General features: G+C 50.3%; 1 protein-coding gene across 1 annotated transcript; it reads right to left on the minus strand.

Annotated features, from left to right (window-relative positions):
• Nucleotides 1-1,163: 1,163 nt before the first annotated feature.
• Csf3r (colony stimulating factor 3 receptor) lies at nt 1,164-16,447 on the minus strand. The gene is made up of 16 exons (XM_041652765.1): nt 16,380-16,447; nt 15,145-15,228; nt 13,008-13,307; nt 11,095-11,218; nt 10,763-10,950; nt 9,384-9,553; nt 9,144-9,297; nt 8,978-9,057; nt 8,384-8,597; nt 7,236-7,409; nt 6,765-6,866; nt 5,118-5,264; nt 4,868-5,008; nt 2,774-2,867; nt 2,415-2,496; nt 1,164-1,991 (listed from the first exon to the last, which is right to left on the minus strand). The coding sequence occupies exons 1-16, from the start codon at nt 16,432-16,434 to the stop codon at nt 1,515-1,517; spliced, it is 2,586 nt and encodes an 861-aa protein (XP_041508699.1). The 5' UTR covers nt 16,435-16,447; the 3' UTR covers nt 1,164-1,514.
• Nucleotides 16,448-18,915: the final 2,468 nt, after the last annotated feature.

Below are 18,915 nucleotides of genomic sequence, written 5' to 3' on the forward strand. Positions count from 1 at the left end.
TGTAAGACTCGTACTATTAGGCCAATGTTCTACACTGAGCTACATCCTCAGACCTGAGATATTGTTTTGGTTATATTTCCTCAGTAAGATTTTATTTTATGGGTATAAGTGTTTTGCCTGTGTGTACATCTGAGCATCACTATGTGTCAGCTGCCATGAAGGCTAGAAGAGGGCAGTGGATCTCCCAGAGCAGGAATTACAAATGGTTATAAGTCACCACGTGGGAGTTGAGAATTGAACCTGGGTCCTCTGGAAGAGAAGCCAGTGCTCTTAACTGCTAAGCTATCTCTCTCCAGCCTCCATCCCCACATACATGAGAGAGAGAGAGAGAGAGAGAGAGAGAGAGAGAGAGAGAGAGGCTTTTGACTTGCTGTGTATCACAGCTTGGCCTCAAACATACACCGTTCCTGTGTTGGAGTTATAGGTACCAGCAGGGCTAGTCTCTTCCCTGGCTTCACTGTGTTCCCCAGCACTCCAACTCCTCCCAAGTAAGGTTCTGCCCCCACCCCCACCCCCGAGACATGATTTCTCTGTAGTTTTGGAGTCTGCCCTAGAACTAGCTCTTGTAAGACCAAGCTGGCCTCGAACTTACAGAGTTCCTCCTGCCTCTGCCTCCCGAGTGCTGGGATTAAAGGCTATGCCACTACCACCCGGCTCCAAGTAAGTCTTGTCTCTGTTTCCCGATAATGTTTCAAATCTCCAGCGCCAGTATGGGAGTGCTCTATGGGGGACTGAGCTGTCCTTTTTGAATTTCTGATGCTAATACAGGACTTAGATGCTAGGCAGGAGCTGGTTGAAGGAAGGGAGGGAGAAAAGGAAGGAGGGAGGGAGAAATAAATGAATGATTCTGAGAAATATCTTCCTGATTGCTGGACCCTGAAAAGTAAAAGACACTCAGCCATGCTCAAGGGATTCTTTTCTGGAACCCATGAGATGGCTCCACAGGCAAAGGTGCTTCCCACTGAGCCTTGAATTGTTCCCAGGATCCACATACTGGAAGGACAGAACCAAATCCCAAAAGCTGTCTTCTGACCTCTGTATGAGAGCCCCTATCCCAACAAAATAAATGAACGTAACAAAAAGTTTGTTGTTTATTTAACTTCTGCTTAATTTTTGAAACAGGAGCTTCTTTTGTAGCCCAGGCTGGCCTGGGACTTGCAAGCTTCCTGCATCTTCCTTCCCTGTTGGGATGACGGACATGTATCCCCACGTCTGGCAAGAATTCTGAAAATACCAGCCCCAGTTCAGAATCTAAAATCAGCTCAACAAACTGAAATGATGGGAAACACAAAAGGTGAGTGGAAGGCTGGAAGCAGTTATCTATCTATCTGAATCTAGAGTATGAGGGTATCCTGGGGGTGCAGCCTGTGGAGGGTGGGATGAAGGCGAGGAATAATGGCCAGGGATGGAGCAGACTGGCTCTTTCTGCTTCTCTCAGGGCCAGTAGATGTCAGTGGAGGGCTCTTATCCTCTGAACTGGTCAGGGCCTTCAAGATTCAAGCATCCAAAAGGTCCTAGAAGCCCTCTTGTTCTTCAACTCCATGGACCTGGAGCCCCTGCAGGAGGGGGAAATCAAACGGTGGCCCAAAGACACAGTCATCTTCCTGGCTTGGGGATTGGGCCACAAAGGGCTCCTGGGGTCTTGGGTGGAACCAGACGTTTTCATAAGACTTAGGGCTGGGTGTGAGGCCCCCCAAAAGGGGCTGAGTGGAATCACAGCGAAGGTAACGCATTACTCCTGGGCTGGTGGGGCTTCCCAGCACCTGACCATAAAAGACCTGGTCACTTGTGCCAGAGGAGGGTTGGAACTGGCTGGAATTTGCTCTTGGATCTCCTTGGAGCACGTAGGCCTGAACCAGGGTGGGAAGGCTGTTAGCCCGAGAGTTGTCACTAGAATCCCAATTGGTCAGCTTCTTATCTTCCTCCAGCACAGTGATCTTGGTGATTGGTGGCATGCTGGTGTCCCAGAAGCTGGGCAGCTGGAAGATTTCCTGAACACAGGGAAATAAAATGAGGCATGGTCTATCTCCAATGTTGGCCCCATCCATTGTACTTTTCTGAGATGAGGCAATTGGGTTATTGCTCTTGCTGCTGTGTGGCAGAGCACAAAAGGATAGACTTGCCTCGCGCCTGAACATTCTTGACATGTGTCTGTCACGAAAGACCCCCCTACCCCACCGCAGCACCTCCCACCCCCTAACCCCACCACAGCACCTGTGCATCCATTGCATAGCATAGTGAGAGTCAAACTTAGGTTTGCATCTCTTCAAAGTGGAGTGTGTGTGTGTGTGTGTGGGGGGGGTATCTCTGGTTGAAAATGAGACTTAGATGTGTGTTCCTCAGAAGGGCATCCCTGTAGTGGCTGTATCTCATCTACCAGTCATGGTATATATCGCTTTCTGCCTCCTGGTTACCTCTGTCATGATGGTGGGCACCCAGGAGCTCAGGCTGCTGTGGGCTGGGTCTGGCACATTTGGCCAAAAGAAGTTCTTCCTGCTGGAGAAGAGGGCGAGTGAAGTCTGGGTCAGGTGTGCCCTCTCAACTTATCATCCTTTGCCCTACTCTGGCAGCTGAAGGGGGAAGGGGTGAAAGGACAGACTCCCAGGCTGGGGTCGGAAGTCTGGGAAGGCGGGGAGGGACTTCGCCACCCATGGGCAACAGGAAGTCTGGGAAGGCGGGGAGGGACTTCGCCACCCATGGGCAACAGGAAGTCTGGGAAGACGGGGAGTGACTTCGCCACCCATGGGCAACAGGAAGTCTGGGAAATTCTCACCTTTGCTTGCAGCAGAACCAGACAGCCGCACAGAGGCTGACGAAAGAAATCAGGAAGACAAGCAGGCCCAGGAAGATGTGTAGCTCAGATGTCTCTGCGGTGAGCGAAAGCAAGAAGAGTTTAGTGTGTGGCTTTTCCACCATGAGTCATGATCCTACGGCAGAACCAAATGTGGGGATGGTAAAATTTTGGCAGGAGTAAAAGGTTTTTAAAAGGATAACAATCAAAAATAATAATTATTATTATTATTATTTTGGTTTTTTGAGGCAGGGTTTCTCTGCAGCGTTGGAGCCTGTCCTGGAACTAGCTCTTGTAGACCAGGCTGGCCTCGAACTCCCAGAGATCCACCTGCCTCTGCCTCCCAAGTGCTGGGATTAAAGGTGTGCACCACCACCGTCCAGCCCAAAAATTAACTTTATAAAAACCAAACACTAATGCATCTAACATGCTTCTGGCAGGGCTCACCTGTGTTTCATCGTGCAAGTTCACTGCAGCTTTGGTTCTAAGCACACACGTGCACTTTGCGCCATGCATTCCATCACATGGCACAGAATCACCAGATACCACCTGAAACATCTCGGCTCATTCAAGACTATCATCCACTATGGGCCTCAGAATCTCACATAATAGTTTAATTCTGGAAACAAAGACTTTCAATATTTCCCTGCCCTCAACCCTCAGCGTGTGGATATCAAATCAGTGTATCTTTGGATTGTATCATATTAGAATGATTAATTTAAAGAACTGCTGTCTGAGTTGCTGACTTGACTTTCACAGGAAAGAAGAAATTGTTGGATGAATTCTGGCTTGAGATTAAGCCAAAATTTTCAACAATTTCTGAAATGGCCCTAAGCATATGTCTGCCATTTGGTACTGTATATTTATGCAATGTGTCTTTCTCAGCATTGATGGTTGTAAAAATATCAAAATACTGATTAACTCTGAGAAATGCTGAAGGTGGCTGAAGGTGTTCTTTGCCCTGCAGTATCACACACCCAGCCCACATTTAATTTTCTGTGTAAGAGAAGCAAGCGCAGCCATCTCATTAGTAAGCAGGTTTGCGTTCATCTTTACTAAATGAAAATTTATATGCGTACCAAAGAATTGTTTCAAAATAAATGCATTGTTTATTATCAGTAAGTGTTTGATCTGGACATGTTTTACGTACTCAGAATTATGTAAAAATTTCTTGTATGAAAAGGGGTTAAAAGTGAAAAAGTTAGCCAGGCGTTGGTGGCGCACGCCTTTAATCTCAGCACTGGGGAGGCAGAGGGAGGCGGATCTCTGTGAGTTCGAGGCCAGCCTGGTCTAGAGTTCCAGGGCGGCCAGGGCAACACAGAGAAACCCTGTCTTGACAAACAACAGTGGAAAAGTTAGAGGCATCCTGGCAGGAGTATGTTGAGGTAGCCTGGTGAGGCTGCGGCTCCCCTCCAGGCTGGCAGACCCAAAGGCAGGTCCCTAGATTTCTGTTTTCTTTTTTGAGACAGGAATTTTCTGTGAAGCTCTGGTTGTCCTGGAATTTACTTTGAGACCAGACTAGCCTGACCTCAAGCTCAGAGATCCGCCTGCTCTGCCTCCCGAGTGCTGGGGTCAAAGGCTGCGCCACCACCGCCCTGCACTTTTCTCCCTTTATAAACTTGAGAAAAAAAAATGAAAACACACTTTCATAATCTCCTCTCCTCCCTTTAAAATCAGAATCCATTTCTTTCTTTTTTGGTTTTTCAAAATGGTTTTTTTTCTGTGTAACAGCTCTGACTGTCCTGGAACTAGCTCTGTAGACCAGGCTGGCCTCGAACTCACAGAGTTCCGCCTGCCTTTGCCTTCCAAGTGCTGGAATTAAAGGTGTGCGTTGCCACTGCCTGTTTTTTTTTGTTTTGTTTTGTTTTTTTTTGTTTGTTTTTTTTTTTTTTGCCCTGCTTGGCCTGTAAATTCTCTCTTTAGGTCAGAATGGCCTCATGCTCACAGAGCTCCATCAGCCTCTGTGTCAGGGTTGAGATTAAAGATGCGTGTCACCACACCTGGAAAAATCAGGATTTCTAGAGAGGCAAAGTGGGGCATCTTCCCAGCAGTCACCACTGTCAGCCTTCCTCTTACCTAGGGCCAAGGTCATCAGGGTCAGGCCTGTACTGTTGGAGGACCCTGCCCGGCTGGTGGCCATGAGGTAGACGTGGTACAAACGGGCAGGTTCCAGGTGGTCCAGAACATAGCCATGGAAGGAGATGTTTAGGACAATGGCTGTGGGTGGAGCATATGGTCAGTTTGGGGTGCTAAAACATCTCTGTATCTGTTGAGGAACACCCCTTCCAGGCCTCCCAGGTTTGTGGGGAGCTGAGGATAGACTCACCAAATGACTGGTTCTTATCGTTGGTCCAGAAGATGGTGTAGTGGGTTAGGGGTATCATCCCGAGCCAAGGGGTCTCAGGTACCCACTCCACCTGGGCCCAGGTCCTGCCCACGTGCCTCAGATGTAGCTCTGGAGCATGGGGAAGGACTGTGGAGAGAGAGGGGGAGGGAGAAGGGTTCATGTGATTAGAGCCAGCCAACCTGACCAGGCTCTGGTGAGTTTTTGGACCCAGAACTTGGGAGAGAACCTGGGACGTAGATGACTGAGAAAAGAGAGTTCACAGAGATGAGTATAGCTGTGCATGTCTATAATCCTAACACTCTGGAGACTGAGGCAGGAGGATTGCTGTGCGTTCGAGGCCAGCCTGGGCTATGATGTAAGTCCCTGTTTTAAAACAAATATAAAAGGAGCCAACAAAATGGCTCAGCTGGTAAAGTTCTTGGTCTGCAAGACTGGAGACCTGAGTTCAACCCCTGGACCCTACAAGCTCTACTTCGCTTTTCCGCAGCTGTGATCTATACATGACCAAAAGCGGCTTGGGGAGGAAAGCTTATTTCAAGCTTACACCTTCAGTTGTAATTCATTGTTGAGGGAAGTCAGAGCACAAAGCCGAGGAGGAGCTGAAGCAGAAACCACGAAGGCTATTTACTGGCTCACTCTCTGACTTGCTCATCTAGCTTTCTTATACAGTTCATCCCCACCACCTAACTAGGGATGGTGCTTCCCATAGTGGGCTAGGTCCTACCACATCAACCATCCATTAAGATGATTTCTCATAGATGTAATCACAGACCAATATAACGTGGGCAATTGCTCAGCTGAGGGACCCTAGACCCAGGTGATGATGAAAGCCATCTAACACAGCACACGGAGGTGGGAGGAGGGGACTGACTGTACAAAGCTGCCCTCTGGCCTCCACAGGCGCTTCGACATGTGTGCATCCATTCGTGCACCTCATGCACACATGATGATAAATGAATTAAGATAACAGCAAAAAACAAGAAGTCAAACTCCAAACCTCTGAAACAAAAGCAAATGTGTGTGTGTGAGAGAGAGAGACAGAGACTCTAGAGAGATCCCTTCCAAGAGGAAACTGTATCTGGTTGAGATGGGGGTCTCACCACATAGCTCAGACTAGCCCCCAAATCATAATCCTACTTCAGCAGAGTCGCTAGGGTCAGAGGCATACACCACTTTGTCCGGAGTCCCCTCCGCCCAGGATTTCATCTGGTTTCCCTTGCCCTTTATGACTCGCAGAGGCAGAGCCTAAGTTTGAATCCAGTTCTGTCTCAAATCTTGGCTCTCCAATTTCTGCCACATCTGTTTTTTCCTGACCTGATATCTGATTTCTGCCACTCTGAATCATATCAGGGACTCCATTCAAGTCTATCAGCTGGGACACTGGATTTCTGTTGGGCCATGGGTTGATGCCGTGAGACTCTGCCTCCTCCCTGATTCTCTCAAATGCATGGCTTCCTGTCTTCTACCCCATTTCCTGAATTCTGCCCAGCTTTGGGGTACCCAGTATAAAGCAGGATGGAGAGCACCCCTCTCAGGGGCCAGAAGTAAAAGGGTACCATTTTCTCACACTTCTTGTTGCCAGGGCCCAACCAGGGAGAGAGGAGGGGATTCTGATGGTAGACAAACCTTTTTCTCCAGAGTAGGTGTAGATTTGGGCAGAGGGTCCTACGATGCCTGGGTACAGAGGGGCCACCAAGATTTCATAGAGCACAAAGGGACTTATGTTTTCTGCAGAGAGAAGAGGGGATGACGCTAAGGTCGAGGCCAACCTCTGCCACCCAGCCTCAGAATCTGCTTTCTGCATGGCCTGATTTTGACCATGGGGTTAAGGGTAGAAATCTCTTTTAGTTCATTTGATGGATGTCATGAGGGGAAAGTGGGACAGAGAACTAGAAGAGGAGCAGAGTGTGGGCTAGACAAAGGATCTGGCTAGAGGGTAGGAAGAACTTTCCCAAGGTAAGGGTTCAGAAAGGTCTGGGGAAATTGCCTCTGTAGAGAGAGAGGCTCCAATTGCCCTTACTACCTCGAGACAAGCACCACCCACTCTGTTCCCTTTTCTTGTCCCTCAACCCAATCCCCCTCCCAGGCCCGTCTCACCCTGTATCAGAATTCCAGTGATGTTCCCATTGGGCTCAATCCTCCAGGACTTATTGAGGGACTTCTGGCCCCACTCAATCAGATAGCCCTGAGGCAGAATGCTGGGTGCTTCCCAGTCTACCCAGATGCTATCTGGGTCTTGGGCCATGGCGTGGAGTTTGGTCACAGCTGGACCTGGAGAGGGAGTGGGAAATAGGTGCAAAGATGGAAAGCTTGCAGGCCTCAGTGCTGGACATGGATTCAAATCCTGCCTCTGCTGCTGACAGACCTGCCATGCAGGGTGTAGCAAGACCTGAGCCTCAATCTCATCTGCCAAGTGGAAGTGGTAACAAGGAAGTCCTCACTTTGTAGACTTGGTGTGAGTTAAAGGAGGGCACAAGCTTGTACAGAGCCTGCTACTTCCTGGCCCCACTCAGCTTGATGTCTGTGACTCATGGAGTTCTCTAACAATCACGGCAGGGAGGCACGATGGTGTCTCCCTTTTATCAGTGAGTGAAAGTGGGGGATACAGAGAGGCAGAGAGGCTTATTAAGGATCACACAGCTCAGGGCTAGGGAGATCATTTAAATGATAAAGTGTTTGTAAGGCAAGGACAAAAACCGGAATTGGATTCCCAGAATCCATGTGGAAACAACAAACAAAACAGGCAAGTGACATTTATAAACCCAGCACCAGGAAGACAGAGACAGGTGGATCTCTGGGGCTAACCAACCACTACAGAGTAGCTTCTAATCAGTGAATTTCAGACCAGTGGGATATTCTGTCTCCAAAACCGTGGCCAGCCCCTGAAGAATGACATCTGCGGTTGTCTGCCAGTGGCTATATGCATATGTACACGTACAACTTATAAGTGGCTCTGTGTGTGTGTATGTGTGTAGGTATGTGTGCATATTCTCTCAGATTAACCTAGTTCTGGCTAACAATACTAATTTAAACGTTGGCTCAAAGTTGGCTGCCCCCTGCCCCCAACAGGCCATGTTAGTGCATTCGCTTGCAGGTTCTGGAGGGAGGCCAGGGAGGGAGGTCACCTGTCCAGGCCAGGTCACTCTGTTAGCAAGTTGGTGGGACTAGACAGGTAGGAGCCTAGGCAGTCCAGCCTTCAAATTCCCATGATGCTCTCTGCTGTTTAGCTGCCAGGCCCCCTCTACCTTTGTTCTTTAAGAAAACCACTGGTGTAGGTGTAGAGGTCCCTCCTGTGTTGTAGGCCACAAGGCTCACGTTCTGGGCCTCCAAGGGCAGGTAGAAGATACAGCTGAGCTCTGTGGTGTTGCAGAGGTGCCTCTCCGGCCCTTGCTGATCCGAGAGACTCCAAGAGAGCAGGTACCCCTGGATCTGTCCGCTGTCTTCCTGCAGGGGTGTTGGCTGTGACAGGTGAGGAAGAATACAATGAGGGAACTGTGTAGCTAAACCTGGGGTGTACAGGCCAGCCATAGGAACCGGGATCTGAGGCCCTTCTCCCCATCCCTCTATCCCCCTGTGGCAAGATCTAGGAGGGAAAGAAGGAAGAAGCCAGTGAGTACGTGTAGCAGGTGCTTAACTATTCTCTGGCTGGACCCTTTGGGGCACAGGTGACCCCAGAGCCCCGTGTTGCAGTCTCTCCCCAAGGTCACTACCCACCTTCCAATGCATGATGTATGTGTGAAACACATGCAAACTGTCTCCCAGCCTTTCAGGCACCCTGCACTCTTGAGCCCTACCTTGGGGGCTCTGTTGGGGGTGGGAGGGGAGTCTCAGAGAGTCACCTTCCAGAACAGTTGCACACTCTCTATCCCGGGACCCAGTTGCTTCTTCTGCCACCATGTGTCTAGTCTGATGGTGGGGGCTGTGGACAGGAGGAGATGAGAGGGTTTTGTTGGAAAGGGCCCTGGTGACCGGACTAGGCTCTGATGGCCACTCCTGGCTTCTCACCTTTAATGGTGGGCCTTAGCAGCAGGGCAGGGCTCCAGCTGCTCCAGAGTCCAGGCAGAAGGGAGCGGATGCACCGAATCTGCAGGGTGTATACTGGAGCCCGGTGAAGCCCACAGAGCTTGAACTGATCCTCGCTGGAAGGCAGGTGGGACACCTGGTGTGTGGGAGGTGACACTAACTCAATTCAACTTGCCCCCTCTCAATGCCCCACCTCCGTCTCAAGGTCGTCTTCTGCCTCACCAGTGTCCAGTTGGCTCCTCTAAGCTGTGGCTGGTAGCGGAGTTCACACTCCTGCTGCATGAATCTACCGGGCTCCCATGGCTTCCAGCTCAGCCACAGACAGCCTGGCTGGCGTGGGACTAGATCATGGCTAACATCCAGGGCCTGCAGCACGGGAGGCTCCAATTTCACTGCAAGGAGTTAGGTTGTCAAACTTTTCCGTGCCTCCTGGGGAGGGCTCTATCTTAATGCCCCCTTTCCTTCCTGGATTTTTTTCAATATCTTTTCCTCTCTGGCTCCATAGCTCCAGCTGTGTTTGGGTCTGGGGATCTAGGTGAAGGCCTGCCTCAGAGACTTTGAACTGGTTGCTACATCTGCTTCTAGCATTTTCTTTCCAGCTATCCAGCGGTTTGGTCCCTCACTTCCTCCAAGGATCTACTTAGTTGTCAACTTCTAAAGTCATCGGACATTGTAATATTCTGAGGATGGGATGTCTGAAGTTTTGCTCACTGCTGTATCTTTAGGACGGCCACCGCCTAGCAGGGGTGTGTGTGTGGGTGCGGGGGCGGGGGGGGGAGGGCAGGTAATCACTTTGAGAAATCAGTTGAAGGCTGGGGTGATGGATTATTGAAGCAAAGTGCTACTTATACAAGCCTGACAACCCAAGTTCTAGTTTAGTCCTAAAACTCATGTCAAAAAGCCCAGTGCAGCCGGGCGGTGGTGGCGCACACCTTTGTTTAATCCCAGCACTCGGGAGGCAGAGGCAGGCGGATCTCTGTGAATTTGAGGCCAGCCTGGTCTACAAGAGCTAGTTCCAGGATAGGCTCCAAAGCTACAGAGAAACCCTGTCTTGAAAATAAAAAACAAAAGGAAAAAAAAAAAGCCCAGTGCAATGGCGCACATCTGTAATACAAGCACTATTGTGGCAAACTGGGAGGCGAAGACAGGAGGATCACCCTGAGGCCCCTGGGCTATATCGCCTGAAGTATAAGGACAGCAGCAGAGACAAGAGAGACCCTGCTTCAAGGTAGAAGGATTGCAGAGAGTTCCTCTGGCCTCCACATGTGCCCCATGATATGTAACCATGATATGATATGTGCCCCTATAAATAAGTCAGAAGAGCCGGGTGGCGGTGGCACATTTTAGGCCAGCCTGGTCTACAGGGTAAGTTCCAGGATAGCAAGGGCTACAGAGAGAAACCTTGTTTTGAAAAAACAGTGGATAAATAAATAAAGATCAAAGTATGAACCTAGCCTCTGCTCCCCATTTCTCTCTTCTCTGCTTTTTTCAGGTCTCCCCAAATCTCCCTGTCTGTGCCTAGTTTTGCGTTTCCTCCCAGGACCCCTCTGGGTCTCCCAGTCTGGGGCTCTCTCCCCCTTCTCATACCCAGTATTGCTCACCAACATCCATGGGGTCAAGGCACAGCTTTGGGGACTCGCTGATCCCTAGCGTGTTCTCTGCTTGCACCCAGATGACCATATTCTGGTAGAGAGACAGGTGTTTGCGGGCAATGGAGCAGGTGTTCTGCCTGTCCTCGGGCACACAGTCCAAGATGGAGTCTTCCTGGTACTGACAGTCGGCACGGCTCCTGCCAAGAGGCCGGGCTTAGGTGTCAAGCAGAGGAAGAAGGCAAGGCCCCCTCTTGTCTTTGCCTCTGGCTCCCCATCCCCACAGTGACTTGTGCCCCAACCCAGGACCTGGAGGAAGGGACTGGCATGGAAACCCTATGTACCTGAAGCTCTTTAGGGTAAAGTTGGTGGGCAGGTGGGTCTCAGGACCTGGTTCCCACTGGCAGACCAGTCTGTTGGTGGTGAGGTACATGAGGCAGGACAAGTTGGAAGGGCTGGCAGGAGGATCTAGATAGGGTGGGAAGAATGTTAGGAGCCTATGTGGGCGGGGTGTACACCTGTGGCCTTACTTCCTTAGGCTGGACTGTTCCTTCTGCAGTGTGGGCCTGTAAGGGCAGCTACGTTACTGTCAGGTACAGGGGCAAGCATCCCAGACCCTCAGCAGCCTGGTGGCGTCTTTGTCAGAGACAGCCTGGGTTTCATTCTGGTTTGGTCAATCATTAGCCATTTGATCCTCACGTGACTGAACTGCTCCTGTGCCTCAGTTTCCTCATCTGTAAGGAGGGGTGATGATAATCAACTTCTTTCCTGGGTTTCTTTAAGGGCTGTGGGCGATAGATTGAGAATGCTCCCTTTCTCAGATGCTCATGTTTGAATACTTAGTTCCTGGTTGGTGGACTGGTTTTGGGAGGCTTGCTGGAGAAGGTGTGTCACGGAGGGTGGGCTTTGAGGTCTCAAAAGATTTGTCCCATTTCCAGGTAGTCTTCTCTGTCTCCTACTTGCTCTTCAAGATAGAAACTCTCAGCTATTTCTGCCTCTATACTTTGCTTCCCTGTCATGGACTCTAACCCTCTGGAACCATGAGCCCAACTCAATGCTTTCTCTTCTAAGTGTCTTTGGTCACCGTGTTTTGTCACAGCATTCAAAAGTAATTTATACGAGGGCTAAGTGACTTCCTGTGTATAGGGTGCTCACAACTGTGCTCAGGCAGGTGGGGGCTACGGTGATCACTGCTCTCTTTTCTTTTGGAGACAGGCCTCATGATACAATACAGGCTAGTTTCTAATTTGGCATCCTCCTGTCTCAGCTTCCAAGAAGTGTGCCTCCATACCTGGCTCTGGCTCTGTTATTGATTGGTGGGGTGCTAGGATCGGAACCCAGGGCCTTGTTCTTTTTAAGTATGTAGTCTACTATGGGGCTGCATCCCCAGCCCTAGCACTAATTTTTTTTTGTGGGGGTGGAATAGACAGGGTCTCACTATGTAGTCCTAGCAGCCCTGGAACTCCCTATGTAGATCAAGTTGTCCTCAAAATCACAGAAATCCTGGGAAGCAGAGGCAGAAGAATCTCTGTGAGTTCGAGGCCATCCTGGTCTACAGAGTGAGTTCCAGGAGAGCCAGGGCTACACAGAGAAACCTTGTCTTGCCAGGCAGTGGTGGCGCATGCCTTTAATCCCAGCATTCAGGAGGCGGAGGCTGGTGGATCTCTGTGAGTTTGAAGCCAGCCTGGCCTACAAGAGTTAGTTCCAGGACAGACAGGCTCCAAAAGCTACAGAGAAACCCTGTCTCAAAAAACAAAACAAAACAAAAACAAACAAAAAAAAAAGAAAGAAAAAAGAAAAAAGAAACCCTGTCTTGAAGGGAAAAAATCCACAGAGAGTCACCTCCCTCTGCTGGGATTAAAGATGTGCCAGTTTGCCTTGGTTTTTATTTATTCCTTATACCTTAGCTTGACACAAACACCATTCTGCTCAATTTGGAAAGAAAACTGGGTCTGCACTTAGGAGGAGATGGAAGTGAACCCCTCTTAGGACCAAGGACCTGAGCTTGCTAAACAGCCATGCAGACAAGTATTTCTGCAAGGAACCCTTGGGAGTATGGCCTTCAGGAAGTCGCTTGTTCTCACTAAATGTCAGTTTCCTCACCTGGAGAACGGGGGCTTAAATAATAACACCTGATAGGATGAACAATATCCCCTGTCATGCTCACAAAGGGCTACTTGAATGAGGTCATTGTTCTCCCTGGTTCTTTTTGGCAGAAGGGCCGGAAGCAGATGGGTGGATGGTAAGAGGGACTTACAGCCTGCCTGAAGTTCAGCTTGATCCAGGACCTGGAAGCTGTTGCCCCATGGCACTAGGCAGAAGACAAAGGTCTTGGTGTGGTTCACATGTGGCAGAGTGATGATGGATTCCTGGGTCCCATCAGGCAGTCTCTGCTTTCTGTCTCCAGGCTGGTTTGGTCCATCTTCCAGTCTCCATAGGATCTGTGGCTCTTGGTCCAGTTTGCTGCAGTTTGGGCTGATGGTGCAGGAAGCCATGACAGGGTCCCCAAGACGGACAATGGGGACTGAGAGCCTGATGTGCCCGCAGCTCTCCGGACCTAGAGGGTGGGTCCCGGATGACTCCTTTGCCAGGCCAACATGGGCCATGTCAAGACCTCTGGACTCCTAGCCTCAGAGACCCCCTCTATCTTCTCACCCTCCCATCTGGAGGACACCGGGACCAAATGTGAAGAAGTAAGTACAATGTACGATGCCTATAAGATGCGCTGTCGAGAGAGCAAGAAACAACCATGTGTCTGTACATGGTTATCAATGGCCTCTGCAGAGAAAAGCAGCTCCTGATTTCAGTTGGCCACGTCCATCTGTGTGAACCTTCTTTACAGAGCGAGCATTTCCCCTGAGGTGTGAACATTCCTAGAAGCATGAACACTTCCTGTGGTGTGAATACTCCCCGGGGCCATGAACACTTCCTATCACGTGAGTGTGCCCCTTGGTGTGAATGCTTCCTGTGATGTGAACGCGCCCTGTGGTATAAACCCTTCCTGGGGTGTGAACACCTTCCCCGGGATACGCATGCTCCCCACTGTGTGAACATTTGTATCCCTGTGCCGTCCCTGCATGCAGTTATGAATGCAGTCTCTATTTTTCTTCTCAGGCAGCTCCAATTCCTCACTAGGGAGGGACTGGATAGGTAGTGAAAGCCGCAATCAGAGTGATAAGAACCCCCAAGGCCACCGCAATCCTTGCCAAATTCAGATCTGATTGTAAGTGTCTTGATTGTGACACTTCAAAGGCGTGTGACTGCCTGCAAAGGCAGGCTGATGTGATGGGTGATGAGCTTAGACACAGGGGCTAGACGGCCTTGCTTATTATTAGCGACCTCGTCTATGTAAGTGGGACTCCCCGCGTCTTCCGACTTTCATCTGTGAATGGCGATGAAAAGCAGTTCCTACTTGTTAGATCCCAGAGCTGCCCCGCCGAGTGCCTCAGTCATACCTGACATCCTCTCTAAGTACCTTCCTGAAGCTGCTAAGATCCTGGCATGTAACAGCCCTGAGTTAGGGTGGGACAATAGGGCTAGCTTCTGACTTTATAGCCTTATATCTTAGCACTACCACTAATCTGCTAAACTCAGAGACCCCTCCATTCTGAAGGAATTTCCTCTGTTCTGTGGCCTGCTGTTGGATCTCCGTCGTATTCCAGCCTCCCGCGGCCAGGTGGCTGGCGTTATTAAGAGCCTAATTACTGGCAGTAAGTCTCAATGACGGTCTACAGTAAGTCAGTACCAGGCTTGTTTTCCTTCCTTATCTAGTACTACCTTTGTGTCTCTGGGAGAATCAGATGGTTTTCTTTTTTTTTGGTTTTTGGTTTTGGTTTTTATTTTGTTTTGGGACAGGTTTTCACTGTGTACCCCTGGCTGGAACTCACTCTGTAGACTAAGGAGGCCTCGAACTTACAGAGATCCACCTGTCTCTGCCTCCTGAGTGCTGGTACTAAAGCGTGTGCCACCACTGCCCAGCTTAGAGGCTCAGGCGTCCTCACACAATTGTGCGTGCAGAACCTTTGCTCTTAGGTCAGAACACTCAGTTCCACCCTCTTCACACAGCCCCTCGCCTCACTCTCCCTGGCTCAGCTCAGACACTGGTTCTATTCCTAAAGCGACTGTGGACCTTTGCACCCCTTGCTCCCCTTTCACGGTGCTCTTCTGGCCCTCTCTCAGCAGGTTAGCATGTGTGCATCTCGGTAAGCCCGACTGTACCCTGGAGTTCTTCCATCCATTTGTAATTGGAATCGTGACTCCCCTGCTGCCCCTAAGTTCTGTGATGTAGAGAGACCCTGGCTGTTTTGTTCATTGCCCCACTCCCAGGGCCTGGGACATAGCAGCCTGGGGACCTGTGCCTCCCTTTTAATCCTCCTCCGCAGTCCCCCACTTACTTTTAGGGAGTAGCAAGAAGATCAGGGCAACTCCGGTGAGGGCGCAGGCTCCCAGCCCCATCATTGTGACAACCTGGTGCTTACCTGGAGACAGTGAGAGATGCCTAAGAACAAGCTTTGCAGCAGAGCTGAGGCTAATCCTTGCTCTGCCACACGTTGGGCAGGTTATTTAACCTCTGAGCCTCAGTGTTTGCAACATGGAGGTAACATTGGCCTCTACTGCCTAGGACTTCGAGAGAAAGACCTGAGAGAATTCAAACCAAGGGCTTTTTTCCAGCTGGCATTAAGGGAATGGTGTGTGTGTGTGTGTGTGTGTGTGTGTGTGCATGTGTGTGTGTGTGTATCACTAAGGTGAAACCTGCCTCCCAGAAAGAACAGGGATCAGAGCCACTAGGAACACAAACTTTTCTTACCTCTTGCCCAGGACATCTCTTGTCTACTAATCTTGCTTAGTTACCATGCTGGCTAGTTTTATGTCAACCTAATACAAGCTAGAGTCATTTGGGGAGAGGGGCCCTCAGTTAAGAAAATGCCCCCACCAGATTAGCCTGTGGGCAAGCCTGTGGTACATTTTCTTGATTGATACTCGATGTGGGAGAACTCAGATCTCTGTGGGCAGCGTCACCCCTGGACTGGTGGTCCTGGTGCCTTATAGGCAGACTGAGCAAACTGTGGGGAGCAAGCCAGTAAGAGCACTCCTCCATGGCTTCTGCTTCAGTGCCCGCCTCAAATCCTTGCCCTGACTTCTTACAGTGAAGGACTATTGCCTGGGATAAGCTGAAATAAACCCTTTTCTCTCCAAGTTGCTTTTGGCCAGGATGTTTTATCACAGCAATAGCAAACCTTAACTAAGAAAAGAACCTCACATCCGCACACCAGGTTGACTGTCTTTCACTACCACACGGACACACATGTACAGAGTGGGAAAGACTTAGTCCCCAGGGCTCAGGATGCTGGTTCCCGGCTCCACTCTTTGTGGTTGTACCTAGGCCTAGCCTATACCTGGTACCACCTTATCCTTCCCACAGACATATGTCGAGAGCAGGCAATGGAATGCAGAAAAGACCGGGCATCCTCCCTAGGTTGTCTGGAGCTGGCATGATTGGCATAGTACATCAGCTACAGAAGCCCTGGGAGTGGTCCCAGGGGAGTAGGAGTGTGGGCCTGTTGGAGCCTCCGCCTACTGTATGCAAAGAGGGTGGGAACCCAGTTCTGACCCTGGCTCCCACACTTACCTGCCTGGTGAACTTGGATGAGCTCCTTCACCTTTCCGAGCCTCAGTTTCTCCATTTGTGGAAAGACGACGAACGGTAACACTCATGTCTCAGTAGTGCTATAATGACAGAGTGAGACAGCTAAGATTAACGCCATTGGCACTGTGCTTGGGGACCGGGCTCTCTTGCAGCCAATGGAACCAGCACAGCCTCCTGGAACAGCCACCTTGCTGCGTTGCCTGGGTCGGCTTCTAGCGCCAAGGTTCTCAGGCCACTCCCGTCACTCTTGGCGTCTCTGCTGGACTCTGCAGCCGCTCTCACTGTGCCAACTGACATAGCTGATGCCATAAGCCACGGCTGCTACAGCAGCCCCTCTTCTTGCTGTCAGAGCTCCTTTGCTCGTCATTACCAACCTTCCCCCCTTGGTTCCCTTCTCCCGTCCTGCTCTTTAGAAATTCTGTCAGTGGGAAGAGAGGAAGGAAGGGGATGGACATCGGGACTAAACTAAGGGAGAAGGCTTCCCAGGTGTGATAGAGATAAAGATAGGGACGGATGAACGGATGGATTGATGGATAGATAGATGGGTTGGGGGCAAAAGACACACAGAGATAGACTGAGGTAGAGCCTGGCCCAGTGGCATGGGTCTGAGATCCCAGCTACCTTGGAAGGGGAGGCAAGTGTATTGCAAGTTCAAGGCCAGCCTGGGCTACAAAAGAAATTCAAATCGAGTTTGAGCATCTTGGTGATTTCATAAAGCAGCTGGGAATGTGGCTCAGTTTGGTAGACCACTTGTCTAGTCCACACAAAGGCCTAAGCTTGATCCCCAGGACCACACTGAGAATTAGGCAGGATGGTGCAGGCCTGTAGTCACTCACAGCACTTGGAATGCGGGAGGGTCAGAAGTTCTAGGTTCTCATCTGCTTACACGAAGATAAGCCTCCTCTGCCTGAGAGCCACACACTTTAACAACAGCAACAAGACGAGGCCAGGGCAAGGCAGAGAAAGGTGGAGAGGCAGGACCCAGTGGATCTAGAGAAGCAGAGAAGCCCAGCAGGCGAAGTCTTGTAGCAACTGTTTAAAGAGGCAACGGGAACTGGGAGAGGAGAGAGAGGCCCAGGGACTCCAAGACAGCCTTACTTGCGGAGAGGAGGCATGCCAAAGGGCTGAAAACAGGGAGTAGCCAAGAGGGAACCGAGGCAGATCTGGGGCCTCTAGAACGTATCTGAGGGACAGAGATTCCAGGAGAGATAGGCTCACTCCTGAGTTCAGCTCCTGTTTCCAAAGAGATTCAGCTGTCTGACTTCCCCATGCCACACACAGAGACTCCCAGGTCCCACGGATCACCTGTTGTAGGCCCCCTGATGTGGCCCTGGCAATGCTAGGGAATGGTCTGGGGCCTCCAGGACTCCACCCTCCCCTACTTACACTGGGGCTAGGGCGATGTGCCCAGCCTCGGTGCTCGCTCTCTCTTCTCTTGCTCCTCTCTTCTTCGGACAAGTTCCTGAAACTTCTCTTTCTAGCTTCGTCGTTAATGACAGGCCAGGGGACCCAGGATTGCGACACCTTCCTGGCTTCCCTTCTGCCCTACCCTGGGCCCTCACCCTCGGGGGGACACAGGCAGCCCCTTCCTCTCAGGAAGGAGGTTGAGGGAAACTGGTGAGCCAGCGACCTTCCTGCCTCAGGGGTCTTAGAGGGCTGGGCGTTGTGGCACCCTGGCTTGAGGCCCCCTTCTCTCCGGATTTCCTGAGCTCTGCGCTTTGAGTCTGGGCAGGGCACCCGAGACAACACAGGGCCAAGGGAGAACTGGGGTCTTGGAGCGTTCATCCAAAACTGAAGCAGGACAAAAAGACGGGGAAGTGTGTGTGTGGAGCGGGGGCGGGGAGCCCCTCCACACTGAGTCTGGCTGAAACTTCTGCCCGTGGAGAATCGATTTCAGCACAGGTAACGCTTACTTAAGGTTGTTTTCCCTTGTCAGCCGAAAACTACCGATTTCTAAGACTCTCGTCAGAAAGCTCCCCACGACATTACTGTTTGTACCATTCTGGTGGCTCCTGGCTTTATCTTGTCAAGATACCTCAGAACCCACCTCATAATTTCAATTATCAACAAAGAGAGGAGAAAGCCAGGCATGATAGTGCATGCCTTTAAAAAATTGCAGCCCTCAGGAGGCAGGTGGATCTGTGTGAGTTTGAGGCCAGCCTAGTCTGCAGAACTAGTTCCAGGACAACCAAGGCTATTATATAGAGAAACCCTGTCTCAAAAAACAACAAGAACAACAACAAAACAAAAACAAAGAACCAAGCACACCCCCCCCCCCAAAAAAAAAACACCATAATAGTACATATTAGTAAATTAGTCAGGGTTTTCTAGAGCGGTGGTTCTCAACCTTCCTAATGCTGTGACCCTTAATACAGTTTCTCATGTTGTGGTGACCCTCAACCATAAAATTATTTTTGTTGTTACTTCATTACTATAATCTTGCTACAATTATGAATCAATGTAAATAACTGTGTTTTCCGATGGTCTTAGGTGACCCCTGTTGAGAGCCAGTGCTCCA

Source organism: Microtus oregoni, unplaced genomic scaffold, assembly GCF_018167655.1.
Source record: "Microtus oregoni isolate MIOR12 unplaced genomic scaffold, Mior012 000005F_ref0000423, whole genome shotgun sequence".
Classification (NCBI taxonomy): Eukaryota; Metazoa; Chordata; class Mammalia; order Rodentia; family Cricetidae; genus Microtus; species Microtus oregoni.

Bases quoted from the DNA above. Each gene is read 5' to 3' on its own strand.
- Csf3r (XM_041652765.1), bottom strand. From the start codon at position 16,434: ATGGAGAAACTGAGGCTCGGAAAGGTGAAGGAGCTCATCCAAGTTCAC. The intron at 9,554-10,762 runs GTGAGCAATACT...AACTCCTTGCAG, and splicing joins CCTTGACCCCATGGATGTTG to TGAAATTGGAGCCTCCCGTG. The intron at 5,009-5,117 runs GTGAGTCTATCC...CTCCACCCACAG, and splicing joins CGATAAGAACCAGTCATTTG to CCATTGTCCTAAACATCTCC.